The following is a 27,272-nucleotide window of genomic DNA, read 5'->3' on the forward strand; positions in this document are numbered from 1 at the left end:
TGAAACCATAGCAACCGGTTTGGTTTATGGTTTATACAGAAAATTGACCATATAAAACCGGACTGGACGGTAAAAATTATTATTGAAGCTCCAATGCGTGAAACCAACCATTGGTAACGATTAAGTTTAAAGTTTCTACGGTTCAATTTCGGTTCTCAATGAAAAAAAAATCGAACCAACAGTTTGGCTCATGATATAACTTAGAAACCGTTAAAACCGAATTGTAACACCCATATGTAATATGTTAATTTTTTTATTTGAAAAATTATAGCAATACCATACTCAAGTTAAAGACAATAAAATGCTCATTTTTATGGTGCAATTTTTTATAAAAAATAGTAACGTATGTAAAAGTTATGGCCGTTGGAAAATCGTTGGTGGAAAGTTATTTAAAATTAAAATTAAAATGAATATATAGGTAAAAATAAAGGTTCAAAGTAGTACTATTTCTTAAACTTACAAAAGTTGCTTAAATTTGAGGGGGGAATGTTGTAACTATTTCAAGACATATTTTCTAATTGACAAGTTTGTCTCTCTCTTACATGCTATATAAGGTGTATATTATGCATTAAAATTTGTAAATCCCTTAAAGTTATGGTGTCTTAATTTGACCTTCTTTCATACATTATATATAGTATAGATATTTGTGTTAGGTGAGTTTTCTTTAAGCCCTCTCCCTTTGAACGCCCTTACTTCTGATGGGGTGATTGTGTTGTTATCATCAAGTGATGAATCATCACCCCACAAAGAAAAACGACCTGTTGATGCTTCTGATTTTTCAGATGTTATGTGTGCATTACTAGATCTCAACCGCAAGATAAAACACTGTTCCTCGAAATCAAGCGTGCGGGTAGTAGCCTTGCTGAGACTGATGATGCCTAAACGAAGAAGAAGCAGGGAGTTGGGCCAAAAAATGTTAAGAAGATCCAGCTTGAGGATCGAGTCAAGCGTGCGGCTATGCATACATCTCAAGGTAACCCTTAATATTTTAAATGTCTTGAAACAACTTTCCTTTTTGTTTTTGACTAATTATGTTTTTGTTTTGTTTTTGTTGATGGCAGATAGTCCAGCCGCACCCGCAAGAGGGGTGAGTATTCAAGAGCCGCCAGCTTCTCCGCCAGTGATCATTATTCCAGAAGAGTTCTGGCTACAAAGGGAAAGTCTCCGTAGTAGGTTTTTGATAAGCCGGAGACTGAAGATGCGCCTCAAGACATCCTCTATCTCCACCACTGTTCTCCCTTTCATCTCCTTCCCGTCATACGGGTGAAGGAGAATCTTCCCATATTCAGCAGTCGCCACACAAGAGGAGATTTCACCATCTGTCCCACTCTGACTATTATGGGCGACCAAACCCAGAGGAATATGATTTCCTTCATCTGCCACGCTGGACCTTGTCCCAAGGTGCACATTTCTCGAAAGCGAATACTTGTGCTGAATTCTTAAGCCACGGTATCCAACCGGTAGAATGTGAATTCCAGCATGGACGCTCGCGTCATGACTTGACCTATGGGTTTTAACTTCAATTTGGCAAACACTGTGGCCAACGAGTAGGAAATTTTAGAGAATTGATGTCCATGGGGGAGAAGTGGGGTGTGATGATGGATAAGGTGGAGTAAGCCCAAAAGACTGCTGATGAGCATCGTCTGGAAGCCAACACTGCAAAGTGGAAGCTTGAAGATGTTGAGGCAGCCTTATTGGCTGAAAAGGACATCACGCGGTTGCGGCCGAGGCATGGAAAGTTGGTTCCAAGAACCAGAATGCTATTCTGGCGAGACTGCTGATGAGCATCGTCTGGAAGCCAACACTGCAAGTGGAAGCTTGAAGATGTTGAGGCAGCCTTATTGGCTGAAAAGAACATCACGCGGTTGCGGCCGAGGCATGGAAGGTTGGTTCCAAGAACCAGAATGCTATTCTGGCGGCTTCTTGGAAGATTACCCGCAGGAAAAGAAGTCGATCTTTCCAAGGCCTTGGAGGCTGATGCTAGACTGTCTCTACCTAGTAAAAAACAATTAAATCAAGTTCTTAATCACCTAAGAAATCTAGGGTGAGTAGGGTGTCGAACCACAAGGAGTATGTGGTCAATGTAACATGTAACAAATTTTATACGATTATGAAGTAGCAGATTATAGTGCTGATCACACGAAAGAAAATAAGTTTGGTTTTAATATTAATTAAGCAAATAATAACTTTCAACAATTAACAAAGACAAACCACACCCGGAATTCAAGTAAGAAACTGAACAACAATCTCATGCAATTTAACCTATTGGCTATCTTAAATAGTACAAACTGACTAACGAGCTAAACCTTAGGCATCAACAATCACTAACACACCACACTGGTTATCAAACAGTCCCTGCTAGTGTGACTCAACTAAGGGAAATTATATGCTTCATTGTATTCAACTAATCAAAGCATTCCTATAAGCAATTATTATTGCAACCGGCAGACTAATCGTTCTAATCAACGTAAATCTAAACCGACTGAATGCACAGCAATACTTAACATCAATACTCATAGATTAATCAAAGACATTTACAAATCATTTGTTCCAAATACATGAGAAATACTGAAAATTACAAACTTTACATCCTTGAGTGTGATTCGAAGGATTTAACCGAGCCTCGACATCACGAAATCTTCAATTATGATGATAAGGAACATGTATGTGATCTCGATATGAACTGGTATTATGAATTCGCCTTCTCTTTGCTCTAGAAACTACCTGGAATGAGTTAGATCCGAATTGGTTCGTCAAAGCGTATTTTAACCAAAACCCTAACCTCCCCATTTTTCCCACCCATCGTGGTACGCAATAGGGTCTTCTGGTGTCCATCACGTATCGCGATGGACCTTGGCAGCTGAAATAATAATATTTAATCCCATCATGATACGCGATGGGTCCTCAACTATCCCATCGCATACCGTGATGGGTGTCCTCATCAGCTGAGAAGTACAATCATGAATTGTAATACGTGGTGGACATCCCATCCTTCAACAGATCCAAATTAACTGCTTAAACTACCTCTGACATGAAATACAATACACGTGTATGAAGTACCAAAGTTCACAAAATAAACAGTTAAAACTAGCATTTAAACGAACATAAATATACACAAATTAACCAACCATCACATCCTCGCACTTATCTTTTGCTTGCCCTCAAGAAAACTCTAAAGTAAACATTAACCTCCATCATAGATATGTGAATTATCGATATTAATACTAGTAGTAAGGTTTAAGGTCATACCCAGTTTCTCCTGACACTTTCTAGATTGACAACCCACAAATATGATTAAATGATGCTCTAAAAACAATAGTCGCCTAGACGAGTGTACTTTGTTCCCGGTTAAGGCATACATGTTCATACCCCTCGCACTATCAACACTCCTCTCGGTTTAATATCTGGACTAGCAAAAGATGTGCTAGTATATGTTTCTGTCCTCAAATACCAAATATGAGTCACAAATCAATATGCTTGCAGGCCAGTTTTATCTCCACCCATTACCCACCGGTTGCATAAAGACTCGGACTATGGTTTTGCTTATGCTTAGGTTTGGGTGCGGATTTGGAATATTTGATGAAACCCAGTTTTGCAAATACATAAACAAAGAAACTGTTAATAACACAAACTGAACATAACTGATAACTTCTTTTTGGTTTGTTGCTAATTTTTTTTACTAACTCAAACTTATAAACAAATATTACAACTCTACCAAGATATATGTACATTGTATACTATGCTCTACAACAGACTAAATACAACTCGATAACGAACTGAATTTCATCACACGGGTAAAAACGAAATAAAGGCCAAGGTTAAAATGGTGTGTAATGTGGGTTTAGCAAATAAATAGGAATAAGGTCCAAATGGGATCCTAGGGGAATAATGTTGAGTAAAGAATTTTATTTAGTGAGTTTCTTGTTTTCTTTTTAGTTCTGTATGCCCACGGCACATGTTGTAACTCATCAGCCCAACCCGTACGCATGGTACCCAATCTTATTTAAATCCCATCTTTGATATTTTTGTTCGCTCTCTCCAATTGGCCATTAGCCTACGGGTGAGCAACTGAAGTAAACACTTAACTAACTTGATGTTCTTTTAACCATTCCTTTAAACCCTCATCCGAAAATTGAGTTCCATTGTCACTGACTATTGTTTATGGAAGGCCAAATCGACAAATGATGAACTCCCAAATGAACTTTTACATGCTTGCAGCTATGATAGAAGTGACTAGCTTAGCTTCAACTCACTTGGTGAAATAATCAATGGCTACTATTAAGAACTTCACACGCCCTGAAGCTTTTGGAAATGGGTGTATTATATCAATTGCTCACTTCTGAAATGGCCAAACAGAACACTTAATTTTCAGGATGCAAAGTGTTCGGTGCATGTCTTTGACAGGAGACGGATTTTCGAATTTCACGAACTGCGTCCATATGCATCTCAGGCCAATAATATCATGCATACATTAATTTAGCAACCATCATCCTAGGACCCGCATGCAAACCACGTCTGCCTTCATGCACTTCTCGAGTTAAATAATTAGCGTCTTTCGCGTCAACACACCTGAGAAGTGGTCCTAAGAAAGATCGATGGTAAAGGATGTTGTCTTGGAGTTTATAAGCCAAAGCCTTGTGGCTGATTTTTTGGGCCGCCAATTTTCATTAGGAAGCATTCCTGACGATAGATATGTTATGAGTGGTGTCATCCATGACTCAACTCTTGTCTAAATAACGAACACCTGATGTTGCGGAACTGTTGGCCGATCAAGAACTTCAATGCGTACATCTCTAGCTAAATGTTCAAAACTAGTCGATGCCAATTTGCTTAGGGCATCCGCAAGTTTATCTTCGATTCTTTTGCTATGAACTACCTTACATGATGCAAATTGAAGTATGAGTTCCTTTTCCTGAGACAAGTATGAGGCCATAATTTGATTCATGGCTTCATAAGATCCATTAATTTGCCCCGCAATCAACATTGAAACGACGCGTGCTTCAAGATGTCGTACCCCAAGCTTTTCAGCAATCCGCAATCCTTCTAAGAATGCCTCATATTCAGCCTCATTGTTAGTGCCTTTAAAATCAAAATTGATGGTATACATGAATTCATGACCTTCTATACTAACCAACCTCAAACCCACACCAGATCCCACTCCACTAGATGCACCATCCGTAAACAAAGACCAAACCTTGTCTTGCTTTAGTGGTACTAGAGGTTGTTGTTCATTCAAACATTCTGATTCTTTACTCTGCGGGACCTCGTTGACGAAATCCGCCTAAATATGTCCTTTGATTGCGGGTCGTGGTTTATACTCAATTGAATGTTCACCCAATTCAATAGCCCATTTCGCTAATCTTCTAGACAACACATGTCTGCTCAGCACACTCTTCAATTTGTATCCCATCAAAATGTTAATCAGATGACCTTGAAAGTACCCGCGGAGACGCCTTGCCACGTAAACCAATGCTAATACCAACTTTTCAAGCATAGAATACCGATTTTTAGCATCCGTCAGTGTTCTACTAACATAGTAAATTGGTGTTTGAACAGTTTTCATGTATGTTAGCAACACTGCACCAATTGCTATATCTGATGCAGACATATATAAGGTCAATGGCTATCCTGCTTGTGGTGCTAACAACGTTAGCAATTCCATTTAATACTTTTCTACTTCTATAAACGCTTGCTCGGCTTCCGCAGTCCATTTAAAGTGTGCTTTTTTAAACAGTTACGAAGTGTTGAAACGAATGGAAATGATTTGGACGTACGATTGGCCAAAAACCTGTTCAATGCTACCAATCTTCCGTTCAACGTTTGCACATCCTTGAGAGTAGAAGGTGAAGGAATGCGGACAATCGCATGGACTTTATCTGGGTTGGCTTTAAAACCGTCACTTGGAACTATCACTCCCAATAACTTTCATTCCTCCATGCCAAAGGAACACTTGCTAGGGTTGAGCTTCATGTTGATTTTTTCAAAGTTTGAAACATTTCCTCGATGTCCCACAACATTTGATCTTCCTCAACACTTTTGATTACTAAATCATCCATGTAAACTTCTAAATTATGCCTGATCTGACCTTTAAGCGCTTCACCAATCAATCGTTGATATCTTGCACCCGCGCTTTTCAACCCAAAAGGCATCATTTTATGATAGAATCTTCGTTGATCTGTACGAAAGGCAGTCTTGTCTTCAACCCTAGCCGCCATGCGGATCTGGTGATATCCTTTGTATGCATAAAAAAATACATAAACTTAAAGGGTGCAACCACATTCACCTTCAAATCTATTTCTGGCAAGGGATAACAATCTTTAGGGCAAGCGTTGTTTAAGTCTTTAAGATCGATGCACATCCGCCAAGTTCCATTACTCTTAGAAACAATGACTGGATTTGCAATCCAAGTTTGATACCTAATTTCTCTAAAAATCCCTGCATTTAACAAATCTTGAACTTATTCATTCATTGCTTTTGTTTGGTCTGGACCCATCTTCCACTTCTTCTGAATAATGGGAGTGAAAGTTGGGTTAACTCACAGTTTGTGTTTCGCAATTTCTCTTGGAACTCCAGTCATATTTGCAGGTTGCCAGGAAAAAATGTCTATATTCTTGGTGAGCAATTGTTTCAAAAATGTCCTTACTATTTCAAAAATAGTGGGCACAGTTATCACTGTTTGTTCCGGAAACTTTGGGTTCATCGCCCATTTTTCAACTTCAGTGCACTTGACCAGTTTTGGAACTTTACTTGCCATTGAACTCTCTATGGTGAAACAATGCTTGCTGCTTACTGACATGTATAATTGCTATACCCGTACGTGTTGGAACTCCCACCGCCCCATGTGCGGAAGACGGGTTAGTATTGAAGTCACCAATAGCCTCTTGACCCAAAATTATATCATGCTTTGACCTTATGGGGAGTACCAAGAACTCCACATCTTCTGTCCTTGAATGAATTTTGTCACTAAGGGTAACTGGGAAAGAAATAAAATAACACCCTGTTGGTGCATTACTTCATAGCCGACACTTGTTACCGGCGCGTGGATAGACTTCAATCTTGCCTTATCTTCATCATCAAGCTGCTCAAGATACTACCCAGGCATGCTTCTTGTATCAAATAAGACGTATTGGGACCTATAGTGTCCAATTAAGGTTGTGATAATCAATGAATATTTCATGCACGAGCCTCCTTTGACTATTGGAAACACTATTGGCTCACTTTTCCAATCTTCACTTTCAAATTCTAGTCTTTTTTATCCGCGGAATTTTCATCCTTAGATCATATGGACGTTCAAATCCTTTACTTGTTTTTTTAGGGGACCATTATTCACCTATACGGGTGGCTTGCGAGCCCCCTGTCTAACATTCTTAACAAATGTTCAATCTTGCCTGACTTAATTGCTTGCTCAATTTAATTCCTCAAACTCGCACAGTCATCAGTGTGATGACCTTTGTCATTATGGAACAGCATTGCTTATTTGGATTCAAATGCGCTCTTCACACAATCGGCTGTGGCTTTTTAAAGTCCACGTTCTCTGTACTTAAAATTTCTGATGGAGTTTTTGTCAGTGGGGTCCACTTGCTATTATCTTGTCCCCAATTACGATCCTTATTCTTATTGCCAATCAGTGACCTTCCATCCGGCTGTTTAGAAGATTTTGCGGTATGTTGGATTCTAGACCATATAGATCCCCGTACCGGCCTATTTGATCGTGCATTCTTAAAATTTCGCCTGTACCGTTTGCTTAGGACTATCGCGTCCCAAAACTCGTTCAGTTACTGCAAAAACTTTAGCAGCTGACATAATCTTATCCCACGTCTTGGGCATCCCATCTATTCCAGTCAAACATCGGATTAAGTCATTACTACGTACATTCTTGCGGAAGGACCCCGCAAAATATCTTCACTAATGCCTCAAATATTCAAAATTTCATCGTTGAAACGAGTGATGAAATCTTCAATGGTTTCACTGTCACGTTTGATCACGTCTAAAATTTTTGCGGGTCCCGCGTATGTTTTTTCTGCTGACTGAAATGGTGTGAAAAATCTGCCACCAAGTGATTCCAAATCTGAATTTGACCATCAGGAAACTTTTTAAACCATTCGCGGGCAGCCCCAGTCAAGGTGAGAGCAAACATATGACATCAGTATGGAAAATACCCACCACTAACTCCACCAACCGTGGTAAAATTCTACAAATGGTCGCTAGGATCAATCATACCATTATACTTACCTAGATTTGTTGGAATCTTCACATTCAATAGGAACGGTGATGTAACAATTCATGGAATGAATTTTGACTTCTCCGCAAAAGCTGTTGGTCGGTAAGGCTTGGTAAAATCTTCCTCCGCGTCGCTACAGTATTCCATGTGTCTAACCACGGCACACGGGCGACTAGTCACTTCTCTACCATAAACTTGGTTGTCTTCACTAAAATAACTGGCATCATCATGATGATATGTAAGATCTCGTCGACTCCTAGAATCATGACTCTGGTCATATGCAGTTCTGCGGGAGATACTTCGCAAAACCCAACGACCTCTATCACGACTTCCATCCTCTTCCTGTTCCTTAGAATACACTGTGGTCCTGCACTGTCATGAAGTTGACTCCGAAGAACTGTTGGTGGAGGAGATTGAGACAAAGGAGGATCATCCTCATACGTTAAAGTCCTTGCGCCAACCCTTTCTTTCCGCAACATACGTTCATACTCGGCTACAATTCTCTTTTGTTGCAACTGCAACCATTCTTCAGGACTTGGAATTTTTTAAATATGGGATTTTGACGATGAGATCTCACCGGAGGAGAACTTGCAGATCTGTCTTCCAGATCTGGAATTTGACGAATCCGGCGAGTCTCGGCTGTTACCCGTCCCAAATCACCTGGAGTAGGACCAGTTGGTCTAGCAGATCATTTCGTTATCACCGGATTTTCCACCGGAAATTGCTGAGATTGACTCATGTTAAACAAACAATCATAAAAAATTAAGTTCTAGCAAAAACATGGATGGCGCCAATGAAGAAGCACGAATCTAAACGCGATTAGGTTAAACTGATGATTCCATTGGATATGGATTATGGAATAAGAAATAGGTCAACAGGAGTTTGGACCTAACAGCTCCGCCGACGATGACCTGCAAAACATAACCACCATGAACTCGTTACGGGAAGGACAAGAGTGGGGGTCTTCCCGTAACCACCCTCCGGTGTGAGAATAAGTACAGTTCATTAGAGAGAGAGAGAAAGTACTTAAGTAATTGATGTAATATGTGAAGTGTGAATCCTACCTTATGAAGATGAGTTGAGTATTTATAGTTGGTGGTTAAAGAAATATTATTGGTGCAGCTGTCCTTTTCTAGAAGATGCACTTTTTAACTGAATGGATGCGTGGCAACATTTGATGGGAAGTGGCAGCTGGCCATGTGCACGTTATAACAAACTGCCTAGCTGTTCTTCTTTGACTGGCTACCTTGTCACGTGCTTTTCACGAAATAATATTTACATCGATCTTCTAGAAGGAAGTTGGTTGTAACTGCTTTGCTGATATCAGCCTCTCTTTATCCCGCATTTGGGAGGCTTTCGCATATGCGGGCATGCCTTTACCCTTTAGAGTAATTACTTGAGCTTATACTTCTGCAGTACGTGTCTTCCCTTTTTATGCGTGTGATGAGGGTGTTTCGCGGATGACTTCTGAGGAAGTCTTGGACGACCCGCGAATATCATTTCATAAGTACTTAGAATTTTTCGCTACCCTAACTCTGTAATTATCTATTACGGAGTGATCTAATATTTGATGCCAAGCACATTTAGTTACATGTTTCATATTTGTCTAACTTCTAGATTGATGAATTGACCTTAACAGATTATTTTATATGAATTAAACAATATATATGTATCATGTCATAGCCTAAATTGATTAGATATGTATATCAAGACGTAAGATAAAAAAGAAATAAGCACAAGTTTTATACTTTAAACGTAGTTTTTATATACATAGTTATAAACTACAGTGATGCAAAATAAAATGAAGTTAAAAAGAGTTTACGACGTAACGAGATGTGTACTCGTATTCACGTTTATCTTTAAAAACTCATAACGTGTTTGAATTCATGTCTTTGACATGATATTTTTTATTTATGACATGTTCAACTTTGCGTTTAGTTTTCAACTAGTATATTTACAATATTTCACTTTATCTCCCAAAATAAGTGATCAAGCCAACTCATCATTCACATATATATGCATCAAACAATATTTTTTTTAGAATCAATATATATTTAGCGGCTAAATATATCTTTTTTTGACAATGGAATTAGAACACTCACTTTCTTGGTGATGGCTACCATTATGAATCCTCTGGAACCATAAGAATTTTTAGTTAGAATTAGAATAGGATTTAACTCAACAAGTTTTGAGTGAGATTTTAAGAATAGTTGCTCTTTAGATAGCACACACTTTGACATCATTGGGACAACATGATATCGCTAGACATAAGCGCGCCTTATGATAGAAGAGTACTCAGATGATAATAAAACAAAGAGAAACATAATCATCTTCCTATGAGTATGAAGAGGGGCGGATTCATGAGTATATTTCAGTGGGTTCTAACTGTTTCATTTTGAATAAGGTTTTAATTTCTATCGGGTCAGGCCATTAAAAGAAGTTCCAGGTTAGGTTGGATCTGGTTATCCAAATATTTTCGGTTTTGAAGGTGATTTTAGTTCTGGTTGACTAATTATGAATGTGATTTCACCGAAACCGGTAACTTCATTTCTTGATGGATAGTCCAATCAGTATTATACCCATTATTAGCCTTTAATCAAAAAAGATTAAAATAAAATAAAATCCACCAGTATACAGTATACATTACTAGCTAGAGTTAAGAGTTCCATATATAGCGTCACTCCACCATTGTGTTATGTACCCGGGCCATTTCCTAAGAAGTCTAAAGATGATATTTATGAGTCCAAGAAGCTGCTTGAGCGTAAGAAGCCCATTGGCTAATTGCATGCATGCTGCCAACTAAATGCACATTTATTTTCTTTTGTTTATTTGAATAACAAATTGAATAATTCCAAGAGAGAATAATGGGATGCCAAGTGCCAACGTTCTCTTTCTGGTTGTTAAGAACTAGATTTGAATTAGTTTTCATTGTTTTCTTATTTATAGTGTACTTGTTTACATTATGGAATATATTAGAAAATTGCCCCATCTATCTTCTGCAACTCTCTAAGGTGTTGTTTGTTTTTCCTCAAAAGCTCTTCCTGACCACTTTTGTCTGCACTGAGAAGAGGGTGCGCAGACGTTGGGCTCTGCAGTGCGTTTGTTTTTCCGAAGACGTTTCATTAAAAAACGTATGCGCGCCCTCTTCTCCCAGAAGTCTTGTACATGTGACTTCTCACCTCTTCTCCACTTCTTCTTCTTTGTTCCTTCATCATCAGACACTTCACTCGTAATACATGAGGGGGAAATTGTGTAACTTATTCCATCGACAATACAAATAAGGAACCATGGACGCCCAATTGAAACCCTAGTCACCGAGAAGCAGATATCGGGATGGCCGTCTTCAACGTGGTACAGAAGCGGCGGAGAGCCGCCATCGCCGACCGTAAGCGAGCGGCGCACGGTGACCCTCTTACTGGAAAGCTGAAACATAAGCCCCAAAACACCACTATTTCCGGCAAGCGTAAGCGTAAGCTCATGAAGAAATGGCGCCGGGTATTATTCTTTCATTCACTATTTATGTATTATTAATTCATTATTACCATGTTTAAATTAGCTTGTTGAACTGAATAATCTACTGAAGCTATGGAAAAGGGGCTTATAACCATGGAAGATATCGAGATGGCTGTTGCTGATGGTATCAATCAATCTCTCACTTTTTATATATCATTGATTTTAAATATGTTCATTGCAGACACATATTTGGTTCATGAACACAAGCTTCTAGTAGTAGTAGTAGAAAACAGACCAGGCAATTTAATCACAGAATCAACTTAAGTAGGCCTGTATATGAACCGAACATTTGATGAAACTTTTGTTAGGATATTCGTTTATTTAACAAATGAACAAAAAATTGCTCATTTAGTTAAAAAACAAACAGTCTTCTTCTTACAGTCTGCAGATGTTTGGTCCACCTCTTCTGCTGCAGATGCCTGCAGATATGGTCCGCAGACTGCAGATGTTTTACCTCTGAAAAAACAAACAGCACCTAAATTCCTCTAGATTCCTTTCTATTTTCTTAGAGTTTGACTCACTCAACGAGTTATTTATCAAAAATCCAATTGGTACATCACAATTGGCATCAAAGCTGTCGTGATCTCCCGGACTTATGGCTGCTCAAACTCTATCCGAAACCGAGTTCCGTCAATGGGTGAATGATTCATTTGCGAGACTCGAATATCAATTTCAAACCTCGTTCACCGCGCTCCGATCGATCCGAACCGCGCTTGAAGCCCGTCATAACCTGTCACCTCCACCAACAGTTTCTGCCACCGCACCACCACCGAAACAAGTCCCTTCAACCGGTCCGTCGGAACCAAAATGGGCATCAACATCACAACACTTGGTCAAGCCCACAGTTGCTGCCATTAGTACCTCTAATGGTTTGAATAAGGCTACAATTGTTATGGAAAAAAAGGTTCTTATCTTCCATCTTGGACGTGAGGATTTTGACACCAAAATGGTCAATCAATGTTTTCAAGAAATCAAGGAGAGGTCATCACCAACCGTAGATGCCATTGGAGAGATCGACTTTCAATCACAGTTGAGAAACGAGGCATCGGTAGAAGGTGTAGTGGCATATCCCGAATGGCATCCACCATGGCACATCGTTATGACTGCTCCGAACGCCATTGGAAGGCTCGAATGGCGTCCACCGTGGGAAATTGTCATGTCGTGTCCAGATTCCCAACCGTGTGGACACGGTTTCTTCAAGCGGAAGGGAATGATGTGTGCCACATCCATGCACATGAACACAACGTGGGTTCTAGTAGTTTTGGTTCCATATGCATTTTCTTTTGATTAATTTAGTGGTTGGTTATTTGTTTAGTTAGTGGGTAGTTTAAAGAAGTTAGTATATTCCTATTGTATGGCTATATAATGGCCACAGTGAATTTCTATTTCGGGATGAATGAAAAATGATGATTTAACAATCAAAGTCTATTCCAAAAATCTATTATTTCTATCCTGGTTTCCGTCTATTTTCTTTGGACCATTTGATTAACGAACGAGGTTCGTAACAATTGGTATCAGAGCAGTGGTGATCCTATGGCAAGCAAACGTAGTAACTCCGAATTCCAACAAGAAACCGAAGAGCGCTTTGCTAAGTACGATGCACTCATTGAAAAATTGTTGGGTGAGTTGCAAGCATTGGCAGTCCGACAGGAAGCAAAGGTAGATGGCCAACTGAACGTCAATTCCCAAACAAAGCCTTATCTTAAGCTTCACTTTCTTCGGTTCAGTGGCGATGATCCGACGGGATGGATCTACCAATCCGAGCAGTACTTTGATTTTCAAAGGGTAGCAGTTGAAGATCAGGTCAATCTGGCTTCTTTTCATTTAGACGGTGTCGCACTTCAGTGGCATCGCTGGTACGCCAAAACGAAAGGTCCGGTGACGTGGTCGGAGTTCTCTACTGCCTTGTTGAATCGGTTCGGATCAACCGACTATGAAGACCCCTCCGAGGCCCTCCATCGGCTGAGACAACTCACATCTGTTGCTGCATACGTCGAGGCGTTTGAACGGTTATCTCACCGTGTTGATGGGTTACCAGAAGCATTCCTTGTCGGTTGTTTTATTGGTGGATTGAAAGAGGAGATCCGTCTAGAGGTCCGCGTCACTTGGTGTAGGCAATCGGAATTTCTCGGTTGGTGGAAGAGAAATTTAATCTGTAACAATTTTGTGTTTTTCCACAGGGGTCTCAAAATTCCAACCCATTCCCCAAACCAACGTCCAGTCAAGGATTATTGGGTCCAAGACCAACTCAATAGCTAGCCCTTCCAGCCCCTAACCCAGTTCGACATCCAACCAGTGCCGAGGCCCGAGACCATCGTGAAAAAGGGCTATGCTATTATTGTGACGAGCGATATACGCCGGGTCACAAGTGCGGTAAACCTCAACTCTTTATGATCAGCGATGTTCATGAGGTTGGCGATGTGGTCCACATAGACGAACCTCCAAATATGACGGAAGATATTATTCAAGCGGAAATCTCTTTTTTGGCAATCTCGGGTACCGTCCTTCCCCAAACTTTAAGATTGGCAGGAAAGATCAAAACTAAAGATGTTGTGGTGTTGGTTGATATGGGGGAAGTACTCATAATTTCATATCTCAAGCGTTGGTTGCTCAGTTGGGACTTACAGTGGATGATAATGTGAAGTTTGAAGTGGTGGTTGCTAATAGTGACACACTTGTTTGTGCCGGCCAGGTTCGTGACCTCACGATTATGTTTTCGGGTTATACTGTCACTACCGATTTTTTGGTTTCGCCTGTTGCGGCCTGCCCGTTGGTCCTAGGGATTCATTGGTTGAAGACTTTAGGACCGGTTGAGATTGACTTCGAGAGCCTTACTATTGGGTTCCATCTCGCTGGTTCGTCACACAAGCTTTATGGTTTAAAACGTGCTGGAATGAATGAGCCGCAACACAATCGGGTCACAGGAGTGCGGGCCAAAAAGCCTTATTCGGTGTTTCGCCTTGAGGACAAGGCGAGTGTAAGAGGGGTGGATTGTTATGTACCCGGGCCATTTCCTAAGAAGTCTAAAGATGGTATTTATGAGTCCAAGAAGCTGCTTGAGCCCAAGAAGCCCATTGGCTAATTGCATGCATGCTGCCAACTAAATGCACGTTTATTTTCTTTTGTTTATTTGAATAACAAGTTGAATAAGTCCAAGAGAGAATAATGGGATGCCAAGTGCCAACGTTCTCTTTCTGGTTGTTAGGAACTAGATTTGAATTAGTTTTCATTGTTTTCTTATTTATAGTGTACTTGTTTGCATTATGGAATATATTAGAAAATTGCCCCATCTATCTTCTGCAACTCTCTAAATTCCTCTAGATTCCTTTCTATTTTCTTAGAGTTTGACTCACTCAACGAGTTATTTATCACACATCCAATTGGTACATAACACATTGTATGTATTAAAAAGATTATAACTAAGACATCAAACTCTTCGAATAATAACAATATATGTCATATGTGATATGATTGTATCTATACGAATAGTATATATTCCACTGTCTAATGTCGTATTTAAGATAAACTATAACATAAGTTGTATATTTTTGGTCTCAAGACAACCAAATCATTATATTGTAAACAGGTTGAAAAGTGAAAAATGAATGATGAGGTAATGACATCTTATATACTGTATTAAGGGAGCAATAATTAGAGTAATAATAATAATTAGAAATGTATAATTGAAAAAACTTAAATCGCATACTTTTGGTTGAATCAATGCGTAAAGTGAAATTCAAGAAAACCGAGTAATCAGATAAGGTAATGCCTGGAGTAAGCAAGCATGGGTTCATTATAAAATACCCTCATGCAGTCATGCTTCTGCCAAACCAAGGACTTTTAGAATAACCTCAGGAAAAGCTACTTTCCATTCTTATTTTATAAATAAAGTAGTATCTAATATATACCAAAACTAATGATAAACTTTAAATTTGTTATTGTCTGTTCGAAGTGAAAATCTTCTTTTCTACGAACTGTATATTTAACTTAACGAGTTATATGAACGACAAGTGTTTTATGAAATCCAATGTTCAAAAACCAAAAAGGGCTGATGGATTCAAACATCTATCCTGAAAATGTAGGAGTTGTCGATTCGATTGTGAGCTAATCACTGGCGAAGCTTGCACTAAGACACCGTAGGGGTCGAACTCAGAATGTATACAAAATTTCAGTAACGAAGGAGGCCGAGCTCAAATTTTCGGCTATAATAGACCTACTAAAATCGAAACGTTTTGTTTAAAGAGAAGAAGAAACAACCGCGGAAAAACAAAACGTGTCACTTTGCCTCATATCACTGGTTGGTTTGGTTGTTGTAAATCAACAGGTAACAAGAATGGGTATTAATTGTTTTTCTATAATATATAAAAAAACAATACACAAGTATGAAAAGTAAAGCATCTATCTTAGATGATGTTTGGAATCCACCATCTGAGCTATTAAGATGGCTGAGCGACTCTGAGGCTCCATGACTGATTTAGAGATTTACAATTGGCGAACCAATCATAATATGGTGCCGATCGATTTAGATGCAGTCTTCATTAAAAAACTACCAAATAACCTTTTCTTTAACACTGTTTGTAATTATCCCCAATACCTTAGTGAACCTTTATGTGACGAGATGTCAACCATTAATACTGATTTTGACGCTCCATGTCTGACTAACCCTTATACACCATCAAGGAGGAAACTCACCACCATGGGAAAACCCCTTGAGTCAAGTTTTGAACATTAGACCATAAAGATCTCAAGCCTTAACCATCACCCTTATGTCACTGGATCACAAGAACAATTCACACTTGCTACTCGGATTCTATTTTATGTGCCTTCTTCCTAGACCTGTCACTTTTAACCGCAACTCGAAACTTGACATGATAAGCCATAACCCTAACCATGGAAACAAAACCCGAGAACACGATAACCCAAAACGCAGTTTTGGGTTCGGTTTGGTTCTGCTTTCTGAATTTCAGGTCAATCCAAAACCGGAATAATTTATGCATTTTAGAAACAACACAAGAAATTGCAAAAATATAAGACATAATCGATACTTATACTCTAACCAATGATAATTCTAATTTTCACTTTTGTTGCCAAGTGCAATCCATGTAGCATAATCATCATCAATTTTAAAATATGCAACTTACATTTGATATATATTCGATTTTGCTAGTAAGTTTCCCTATCTCCTTCATAATCATTAATGTGAGAGAGATCGAGTCAAAATCAAGTATATACTATGATGGTTATACAATCAAGTCGCTTTGCAACAAAAGTGAAATTTGAGATTATCATTGGTCAAAGCGTAATTTTTAGGATTACTATATTAAATTTTCTTATACCAAATAAAAAATAATATACAAAAACTATATTGTTGTAGCATCCCGAAATTTCTAGAATAATAATAAAATATATTACTTGCGTTAGGAGAAATTAAATTGAGTTAGTAGAATAATATAATATAATAATGATAGAAGGATAGTAGGCTAAATAGATGGAATTGATTATGGACTTAAAAGGAAAGATGAGCCTAATCTCCATGGGCTTAAGGAGTATAAATACCCCTTAAACACTAAATCCTTTCCATCTCTATCATTCTACACATTAGCCTCCATCATAAAAAACACACACTTAAGCCATACACTCTCTACTCTATTCTATCCAACAATCCAAGACCAACCGAAGGTAAGAAATAGTTTATCACAGCTGACATAACATATTAGAACCTGACACCGCAGCCCTGGAATGCCGAATGAGCCATTTGAATCTAGAGCTAGCTTTATTCGGGTGTTTAATCAACCAAAAACGAGCTTAAGGGCCACCTTAGCTCAGATCTGGACACCCCGAAGCTAGCTAGGTCATAAACGATCAAACCCCGACCAACCAAGGTGGTTAACGGTGGCTTGCGACGCCGGAATCGAAGAAAAACCCGAAAAGTCTAAGTAGCGTGTTTGTTCGTAGCGTGTATGTATATAAACATATATGTATCCATACACCATATATGTAAATAAATGTATATGTATATATGTAGCGTATATGTATGCATGCATTGTGTATGTATATAAACGCATATGTATATATGTAGCATGTATGTATATAAACGTATATATATGCATGCACCGTGTATGTACATAAACGTATATGTATGTATATGACGTGGATGTATATAGACGTATATGTATGTAGTATAAGTATAACTTATACGTTATAGAGACTTATGCGCTAGACGACTTATACGGTGGGGAGACTTATGCGCTAGAAGACTTATACACTGGGGAGACTTACACGCCAAAAGGACTTATACAGACCAAAGGGATTTTCCGAAATAAACGAAAGATAAACAGCGTATATGTCACACCCCGACCAAAGGCGGCGGAACATGCCGGGGTGCAACGTGATTGGACAAATACACAAGACACTATTTAAAGTGACAATATTTATTCAACTCATTTTATTTCCACAAATCAATAAACAACACATCTCGTCCACACAAACAAGTTGAATACAAGTAGCAATTATGATGTTCGTTTTACTAATATCCTAATGGTCTTGGTAACGTTTTCCGTCAAGTTCTCGAGTCAACAAAAGTCACACCTGTAACATTTCATAAAATAAAGTTTGTCAACACAAAAGTTGGTGAGCAATTCATAAGTATGAGCAATAGATATATAGTATGAAAACCCACAAATCTAGTATACAAAACCATAAATAAAAGCAACATCTTGGATAAATTGACAATCGCTAATAGAATTACGTTAGCGCCACCTAGCTACAAGGGATTGCCAAATAGTCTAGGATTTAATAGAATATCGTTAATTGCATTACGTTAACGACACCTTGCTACAAGGGGATGCCAAGTAGTCTAGGATTTATAGATTCCACCAACAAAAAGCGATAAACACATAGGCATATAAGCATAAAACACTAAATCAAGCAATTATTCAAGTAAAGTATACAACAACATTTGTGGTTTAAGACTCAAGTATAAAGCATTTGATTTGAATTAGTATGAAATGTCACCCCAAAACAAAAGATAGAAAACGGGGTATGAAGTTACTCACCTCGACTGATGAACCGAGAAATAAATAGATAAATAAATGAAGCTCGAACGGTAAACGAACAGATCCGACTTGAAACGATAAACACCTTAGCTAAAATAAATAACGTAATATATATTAATGAACTTGAAACCATAATTAAACTATATTGGAAACATTGGACGAGAAGGTTCGGTTGTAAATCGGATTACCGGTTAATTTGTTAATGGTTAGGGACTCGTACTTAAATGACAATAAAAATAAAAATAATATTATTTCATTTGGGCTTTTAAATAACTAAACCAATATTAAATAGAAACAAGACGGGTTTTAAATCAAGAGTTCAATTTTATAAAAAGAAAGAATTGATAATAAAGTTTATAATAATATTATTAATGATAATAATAATTCTAAAAAGATATGATAGATATATATATATATATATGTATATATATATATATAAGATAAAGATGTTAATAATAATAACAATAATTATTTTCAACAATACTAATACTAATATAGTATAGTAACTATAACAATAATTATTATTAATAATAGTTATAAAATAGAAATCTTGGTATTAATTTTAAAGTGTTGTTGATAAAGGTAGTAATAATAATAATAAGTAATATTTATAGTAAATAATGATTCCATACTTGATGTTGGTTCGATTTCTAAACGAGTTCACAAAATAACTATATTAATATTATTGCTAGTAATTAATGATAAAATATGATTTTTAATAGATAATAATAATATGACTTTTAATAATATTAATAACCACTTTAATATTTATAATCATGATAATAATAATAACATTAATAGTGTAATAATATTAGTACTAATAATAACCGTAATTTGTTAAGTATAAAAATAATACCAAAACCGGGCAAGGATGAGATCTGAACCCCGTGACCTCTAATTTAATAACTAACGTAGAAACCGAACGAAAACAAGGTAATTTAAACCCATAAGAGCTTAATATATCCATTACCCGATCGTGTATCTTTCCCCCAATTCAAACCGACTCCATAATCATCCAACTCGTCTCAAATATTATAACCCATAAATAAAACTGATTACTAACAATTTAAATCTAAAAATCGACATAAGAAAACTAATAATACCAAACCCCGATGTTAATTTACCTATAAACGATACTTGGCCAAGAACAATTGCCGGAGACGAATAAAGATCGTCGAAGAAATTGTTTCCACCAGTGAGAAAGAGAGAGACAACGAGAGAGAGAAGCCGCGGGAGGGAGGGAGACAGCGAGAGAGAAGTCGTGGGAGAGAGAGAGAGGCAGCGAGAGATAGAGGGAGAAAGCATGGCGGAGATAGAGAGAGAACGGAGATAGAGAGAGAGAGAGACGGTTGAAGGTGAGAGGGTATCGGGCCGCCGGTAACAGTTGCCGGAAAGCCGAGAGAGGGAAAGGGAGGGTTTGTAGTGGTGGTGGTGCGGTGGGTGGCCGGAATTGGGTCAGAGATGGTGGTGGTGTCGCCGGAAAAGCGAGCCGGAGGTGGTGGGGTGTTGCGGGGCTGCCGGGAAAGCCGAGAGTGGTGGGATGTTGGTTTTGCGGACCAGGGGGAGGGCGAGATGGCCGTAATTGTCTCTCCGGAGTCTTGCCGGAATCGCCTCGCCGGAAAACGGCCAATGGGGGGCGGGGACTGAAAGTGGTGGATAATATGTTAGGTTTAGGGTTTTTTCTCTTATATATATAATACATATTTACAGAAATGGCCCCTCAAGTTTCAGTCATGGTTTATTACGAGTTTAAAGGTTTCCAAAGCTTATAACGAGTTTACGAAAAATCATTTTAACCCCTTATGTTTGTCTTAACGACTCTATAATATGACAAACATCGATTTATTGGTGATCAAGATATATAATAATATTGTATAATAAATAGATAAGGAAACAAAAATGTTGAGTTGGTTTTATAAAATAAAAATTTACAAAACGAATATAACTTGTGACTCAAATTTGACGAATGTCACAGTATACGTACGTAAACGATAGATATGGACTTATATGATATATGAACTAAAGATAAGTAATTAATTAATAAGGAAATGTAACGTTTAAAACGGGAAATGGCTTAGAAGTATAATATAATTAGTAGTAGTTAAGTGATGCTTGTTAATTGATACACAGTTAGCCGTGCACAGCTCAAGAAGGGCATAACCGTAAATTCAGACAACCATTAGAGACACCATAATGACCATAATGGAAATGGGAATACATCACCATGGATTTCATAACTAAGTTGCCCCGTACAGCTAAAAATCATGATACCATTTGGGTGATTGTGGACCGTTTAACGAAAAGTGCTCATTTTCTGCCTATACAAGAGGCCATCTCGTCAGAAACATTAGCAAACGTGTTCATAAAGGAGGTTGTGGCTAAACATGGAGTGTCGTCATCAATCGTGTCTGATAGAGATACCCGCTTTACTTCGAGATTCTGGAAGAAGTTTCATGAAGCTATGGGAGCAAGGCTGAACATCGATACGGCCTATCATCCTCAAACGGATGGGCTGTCTGAAAGGACTATCCAAACCCTTGAGGATATGCTACGTGCTTGTGTTTTAGACATTGGAGGAAGTTGGGATGATCATCTGCATCTGGCAGAGTTCTCCTATAACAACAACAACCATTCAAGTATTGGTATGCTACCGTACGAGATGTTGTATGGTAGACATTGTAGAACTCTTGTATGTTGGGGAGAGATTGGTCAGAAAAAGATTGGAAGCCTAGAGGTTATGCAAGAAACCTCTTCAAGGTTTGATCAAATCAAGGAAATGATAAAAGCTGCTTAAGACCGTCAGAAGTCATATGCTGACAAGCGGCGACGACCAATCGAGTTTAATGTTAGTGACAATGTGATGCTCAAAGTCTCACATTGGAAATGAATTATTCGTTTCAGGAAGAGAGGAAAGTTAAGTCCTAGGTACATTGGACCGTTTAAGAACATAGAGCGTGTTGGTGAAGTAGCTTACAAGCTGGACTTTCCTGAAGAGTTAGAAGGGGTTCACTATACTTTTCATGTTTCTCATCGGAGGAAATGTCTAGCTGCTGAAACGTCCCACGTGTCATTAATAGATATTGAGGTTGATGAGAAGTTAAACTATATCGAGCAGCCTATTAAGGTAGTTGACCGTAAGGAAAAGCAGCTTCGTCCTAAAGTTATCGCTTTAGTGAAGGTGATATGGAAGTATCGTAAAGGATCGGACGCTACCTTGGAAGTTGAAGAAGAAATGCACAAGTTTTACCCAAACCTGTTTGACTAAAAGTTAGGTTTCGGGGACGAAACCTCTTTAAAGAGGGAAGACTTGTAACACCCCAAAATTTCTAGAATAATAATAAAATATATTACTTGCGTTTGAGTAAATTAAATTGAGTTAGTAGAATAATAATAATAATAATAATAATAATAATAATAATAATAATAATAAAGATAGAAGGATAGTTGGCTAATATATGGAATTAATTATGGACTTAAAAGGGAAGATGGGCCTAAGGTTCATGGGCTTAAGGAGTATAAATGCCCCTTAAACCCTAAATCCATTTAATCTCCATCATTCTACACCTTACCCTCCACCATCAAAAACACACACTTAAGCCAAACACTCTCTACTCTATCCTATTAAATGATCCAAGACTAACCGAAGGTATGAAATCATTTATCTTAGCTGATATAACATATTATAACCCGACACTGCATCCCTAGGATGCTGAATGAGCCGTTTGAATCTAGATCTAGCTTTATTCCAGTGTTTAGTCAACCAAAAATGAGCTTAAGGGCCACCTTAGCTCAACTCTGGACACTCCAAAGCTACCTAGGTCATAACAATCAAACCCCGACCAACTATGGTTGTTAACGGCGGTTGACGGCGCCGGAAACGAAGAAAAACCCCAAAAACGCGAATAAAGGAGCTGAACTGAACTTATACGGGCGTATCAGTATATTCCCCGTATAAGCCTAAGTAGCATAGAAGTAGAAGAACCGTATAAGAATGTATATAACATGTATGTATGCAGCGTATATGTATGGGTACACCGTATATGTGTGTGTATACCACATATATGTATATAACGCATATATATGTAGCGTGTATGTATATAAACGTATATTTATGCATACACCTTATATGTATATAAATGTATATGTGTATATGTAGCGTATATGTATGCATGCACCGTGTATGTGTATAAACGTATATGTATATATGTATCGTGTATGTATATAAACGTATATGTATGCATGTATCGTGTATGTATATAAACGTATATGTATGTATGTGACGTGTATGTATATAGGCATATATGTATGCCATATATGTTTAACTTATACGTTAGAGAGACTTATGCGCTAGACGACTTATACGCTGGGGAGACTTACACGCCAAAAGGACTTATACAGAACAAAGGGATTTTCCAAAATAAGCGAAAGATAAACAGCGTATACGTACGTAAACGATTAATATGGACTTATATGATATATGAACTATAGAAAAGTAATTAATTAATAAGGAAAGGTCACGTTTAAAATGGGAAATGACTTTGAAGTATAATATAATTAGTAGTAGTTAAGTGATGCTTGTTAATTGATACACAGTTAGTCATGCACAGCTCAAAAGGGCATAACCGTAAATTTAGAAAGGAATCGCTTACAGGTGAGTTTCTCACCCCCTTTCCTTGTTATGTTTTCGGGGCTGTGTGCATACTCGATATGATTAGTGAATACACTTACCTTAAGTGTTAAGTGTATGACTTATATGACTTATGTGATAGTTATTGAGGTTATGAATGAATGCTTGTCGGTACGTGAATGATCTTCGGATATTGCATGTATCGCTAGGAAAGGTGATTTTTAGATGCATGAATGATATATGTATATTATATGAAAGATTGAGAGTATGTATGAAATTTTATATATATAAATATAAAGAAACGTGTGGTATGGTTGTATGCAAAGAAGGGAACCGGACCCTAATAATACTAGAGAAAGAAGGGACCGGGCCCTAATAATATCGGAGGTAGAAGGGAACTGGGCCTTCATAATACTCAAGGATGAAGGGACTGAACCCTAATAGTAGCTGGGGCAGAAAGGGAACCGGGCCCTAATAATACTCGAGGAAGTAGGCCGTAATGCTCTTTTTAACGTATGAGTATGGAAAGTAAGATTAAATATAAAAGTATGAAAGAAAAAAAGAAATAAGGTATATACTTACGTATGTACGAAAGAAATACAAACATGTTAAATAAGTAATATGTATCTTTGGATATGTATAAGCAAGTATGTGAATGTATTGTATGTTGCGTGATTAAATAGAACTCACTCAGCGTAGGTGACTTTTAGTATGCACGCAGGTAAATAGATTGAAGCAGCTAGCTTGAGAGAAAGACATGACATGATTTGAGGAGGCTGGCCCTGAAAAAATATTTTTCATGATGTTTTGATACAATATTTTATGTTATGTTTAAAAAACAAGATTTGAATGTTTTGTAATGAATGGTTAACTTTTATTATTCCGTGAAAGTTTTAATTAACTCTGATACTTAGAGAACTGTGTTTATGAGTAAATCCAACGACAATATAAGACACCGGGAACAGGGCCTTACAATTATTAATGTTACTAGGAGAGCCAATTGCTTCAGATGTTGTATGTGATTGATAGAAGGAGATTGTTGCACCAATCATGGATGCCACTGGTATAAAACAACTTTATTTTCTAAGTAATTTAATAACACCAAGGGTTTTTTAATCAAGCAGATGGTGTGATGGTAAGTCTAATTGGTTGCAAGCCGTGGGATGCGGGTTCTGGATCCTAAGGAAGGCTAATTTTCAAGTTTTATTAAAATATAAATATTCAAATAACACCCCAGAACTTTAAACTAATTTACACTATTGTCACCGACCTTTAACAAAGGTACTCTATAATACAAACTTTAACAAATTTACCTTATATGTTTTCCTTAATTTTTTTAAGGACTGAATTACAATTTTTGTCAAGTAAACATAGGCAGTTTAAGGATTGAGACTTTCAAAACGTTTATTTTCACTCTTTGTCCTTTAAAAGGTAAAGTGCCTTGGTTTTTTTTTCTTTAGACTAACGGCCATTCAAAACTGTCATTAAGTGACAGCATATGCAAAACATAGGATGGGAAAAATGGTAATTTTCTAACACATATATAAAATGCAAACGAACTTAGATTTAATAAAATACAAATTACAACCAAACAACTATCAATCAACATCCACCCCTCCCTGTCAATATTCTCCGGTTCCTGCCAGCCACTATCGTTGACAATTGTAGCTTATTGTCACAATCTCCACTTTTATCCTCTCTATTTTTCCATTTGAATCCATCACTAAACTTAATCTGGCTCTTGTTTTCTTAAACCCTAACTTTTGGAATCTTAATTAATAATATAAAAGCTTGAGAATGATCAGTGATTGAGGATTCGGGATATTCTTTGAGTGAAGGCAAGGAACGTGTCATGTATAAACGAATCGGGTCAAAATTATCAGGTCAAAACAACAAATAAATAAGTGTTCCACAAATTGATGATTTATGCTTTCGTCGCATCTAGATGATTTCTCATTCTGACGTTCACAATGGTTTACTTATGATTTTTGCATCACTTAAGGAGGCTAAAATCGATCATCTCATTTCAATTATAAAAACCAAATGGAGCAAAGGATTTAGAAAATTTTGGTGTTTTTAGTTAGTGTGCCTAAAAAATTGGAAGGGTCTGTTAATAGAATGAGATGAGGTACTTTTAGTTTTGATAGAACTGTTAAATTATTTAAGAACTTGAAGGAACCCTTATAAACTAACGTTTTTATAAAAAAATTTGTATGTCAATGTTAATTGAGTGTAGTTTTATCATTTTTCTATATCTATATTTACAATTACAATTTTGAAAATTAGTTTTTATAGATATCTATGTTTTTTTTACACCTATGTAAATTTGTTAGTTATAAATTTTACACATATGTAAACTTGTGATTAACATATGTAATCAAAACTTTTTATATAAAATATGATAAAACTACTATTAAATAATGTTAATACATAAAAAAAAGTTAAAAAAGCGTTTGGTTGTTTAGAGTTCCTAAGAGTTTTTAATTTTTTTAGAGTTCTTAAATGATACCAACCCTATATATATATATATATATATATATGGGTGGATTATAATAAAAAGAAATAGTTATTTAGAAAAAGTAAGAATAATTCTAAGCCATTGGATCTATGATCTAGTGGTTGAGATTGGTAGTTTTTAAAATACCAAATAGTTTCCTATGATCAAGGATTTAGGCTAAATAGTTTAATAACTCTAAATTTTATGTTATTCCTACTCTTCCTATAAAACTATGTCATTTTATTTTAACCCTTTTCTATATATATATATATATATATATATATATATATATATATATATATATATAAACATACAAGTTCATCTTCTTACTTAAAAACCCTAGGTTTCAATTCGTTTAATTCATTCCATTTTGATAAAATTAGGTTAGGCGTTTTAAATTACGGCTAAACATGATTCATATGCATATAAATATTACCTGGAACTATGAAGATTTGATGTTGAATGGAGTTTGGCTGGAAAACAAACTAGGATGATCAAATACGTATTTTAGAGAGTATTTCAGTTTGATATGATGTTTGGGACGAGTTTAGATGATGGTTAGGGTCCTATTTATAGGTTCAATTGGAGTGTACAGGCTTTAGTGATCGTTATTGCATTTTAATAATAATCTGGCGGTACCGGCTTGAACTACGTTTAATTAGTTGTTATGCGTTATTAATCGATGATTACGAGTTATTGTTACGGACTAAAGCGTTCACGGGCCTTTAATTAAGTTTTGACGCGAGTTTGAACGGGTTTTGATGGCTCGCAGGAACCGGCGGCTGGAAAAACGCAAGTGGAAGGGGATGGGGCTGGGTTAGTTTATTATAATAATCTAATTTAAAAATATTTTATGCAAATGGACCCTCATCTTTCAAGTTATTAAATAGATTAAAATATAATTACATGTTAAACCTTAAACTTCGAAATGCGTTAAAAGATGAAAGAAAGGTTTAAGTACTTGGGTAATTTTCATATTATACTCGTATAGCTTGCAATTTATTTAAATAAAGACTTTAAATCTAGGAGTTTTGTTAATTGAACAAAATAAATAGAAAATGAACTAACAATAACCATAAATCATCGTGGATATTTTATGATTGATGAACGATGAACAAGAATGAATTAAAACGATAATACGGGTCGGTTTAACTAATACAAATAAATATTGACGAATGTCACATGAAATACATGAAACCAAAATTTATATATATATATAAACAAAACTGAAAGTAAAATTGGGTCGAGTTTTCTCTTTTGAAAATTAACGAATGTTACATATTAAATTAAAGAAAACAATGAAATTACCATTTGCCCATCACATGTCTTGCACATGTTGTCACTTAAGACGTTTTTGGA

At 37.0% G+C, this 27,272-nt stretch overlaps 1 protein-coding gene across 1 annotated transcript; it reads right to left on the reverse strand.

The window, feature by feature from the left end:
* Positions 1-4,729: 4,729 nt before the first annotated feature.
* On the reverse strand, positions 4,730-5,608 carry LOC143605189 (uncharacterized). The gene is made up of 2 exons (XM_077081402.1): positions 5,335-5,608; positions 4,730-5,214 (listed from the first exon to the last, which is right to left on the reverse strand). Exons 1-2 carry the CDS (start codon positions 5,606-5,608, stop codon positions 4,730-4,732), a joined length of 759 nt encoding a protein of 252 aa, XP_076937517.1.
* Between the last annotated feature and the right edge of the window lie 21,664 nt (positions 5,609-27,272).

The sequence above is a fragment of the Bidens hawaiensis genome, unplaced genomic scaffold (genome assembly GCF_021521415.1).
Source record: "Bidens hawaiensis isolate Kalapana, Puna unplaced genomic scaffold, B.hawaiensis_p1.1 tig00068541_1, whole genome shotgun sequence".
NCBI classification, from domain to species: domain Eukaryota; kingdom Viridiplantae; phylum Streptophyta; class Magnoliopsida; order Asterales; family Asteraceae; genus Bidens; species Bidens hawaiensis.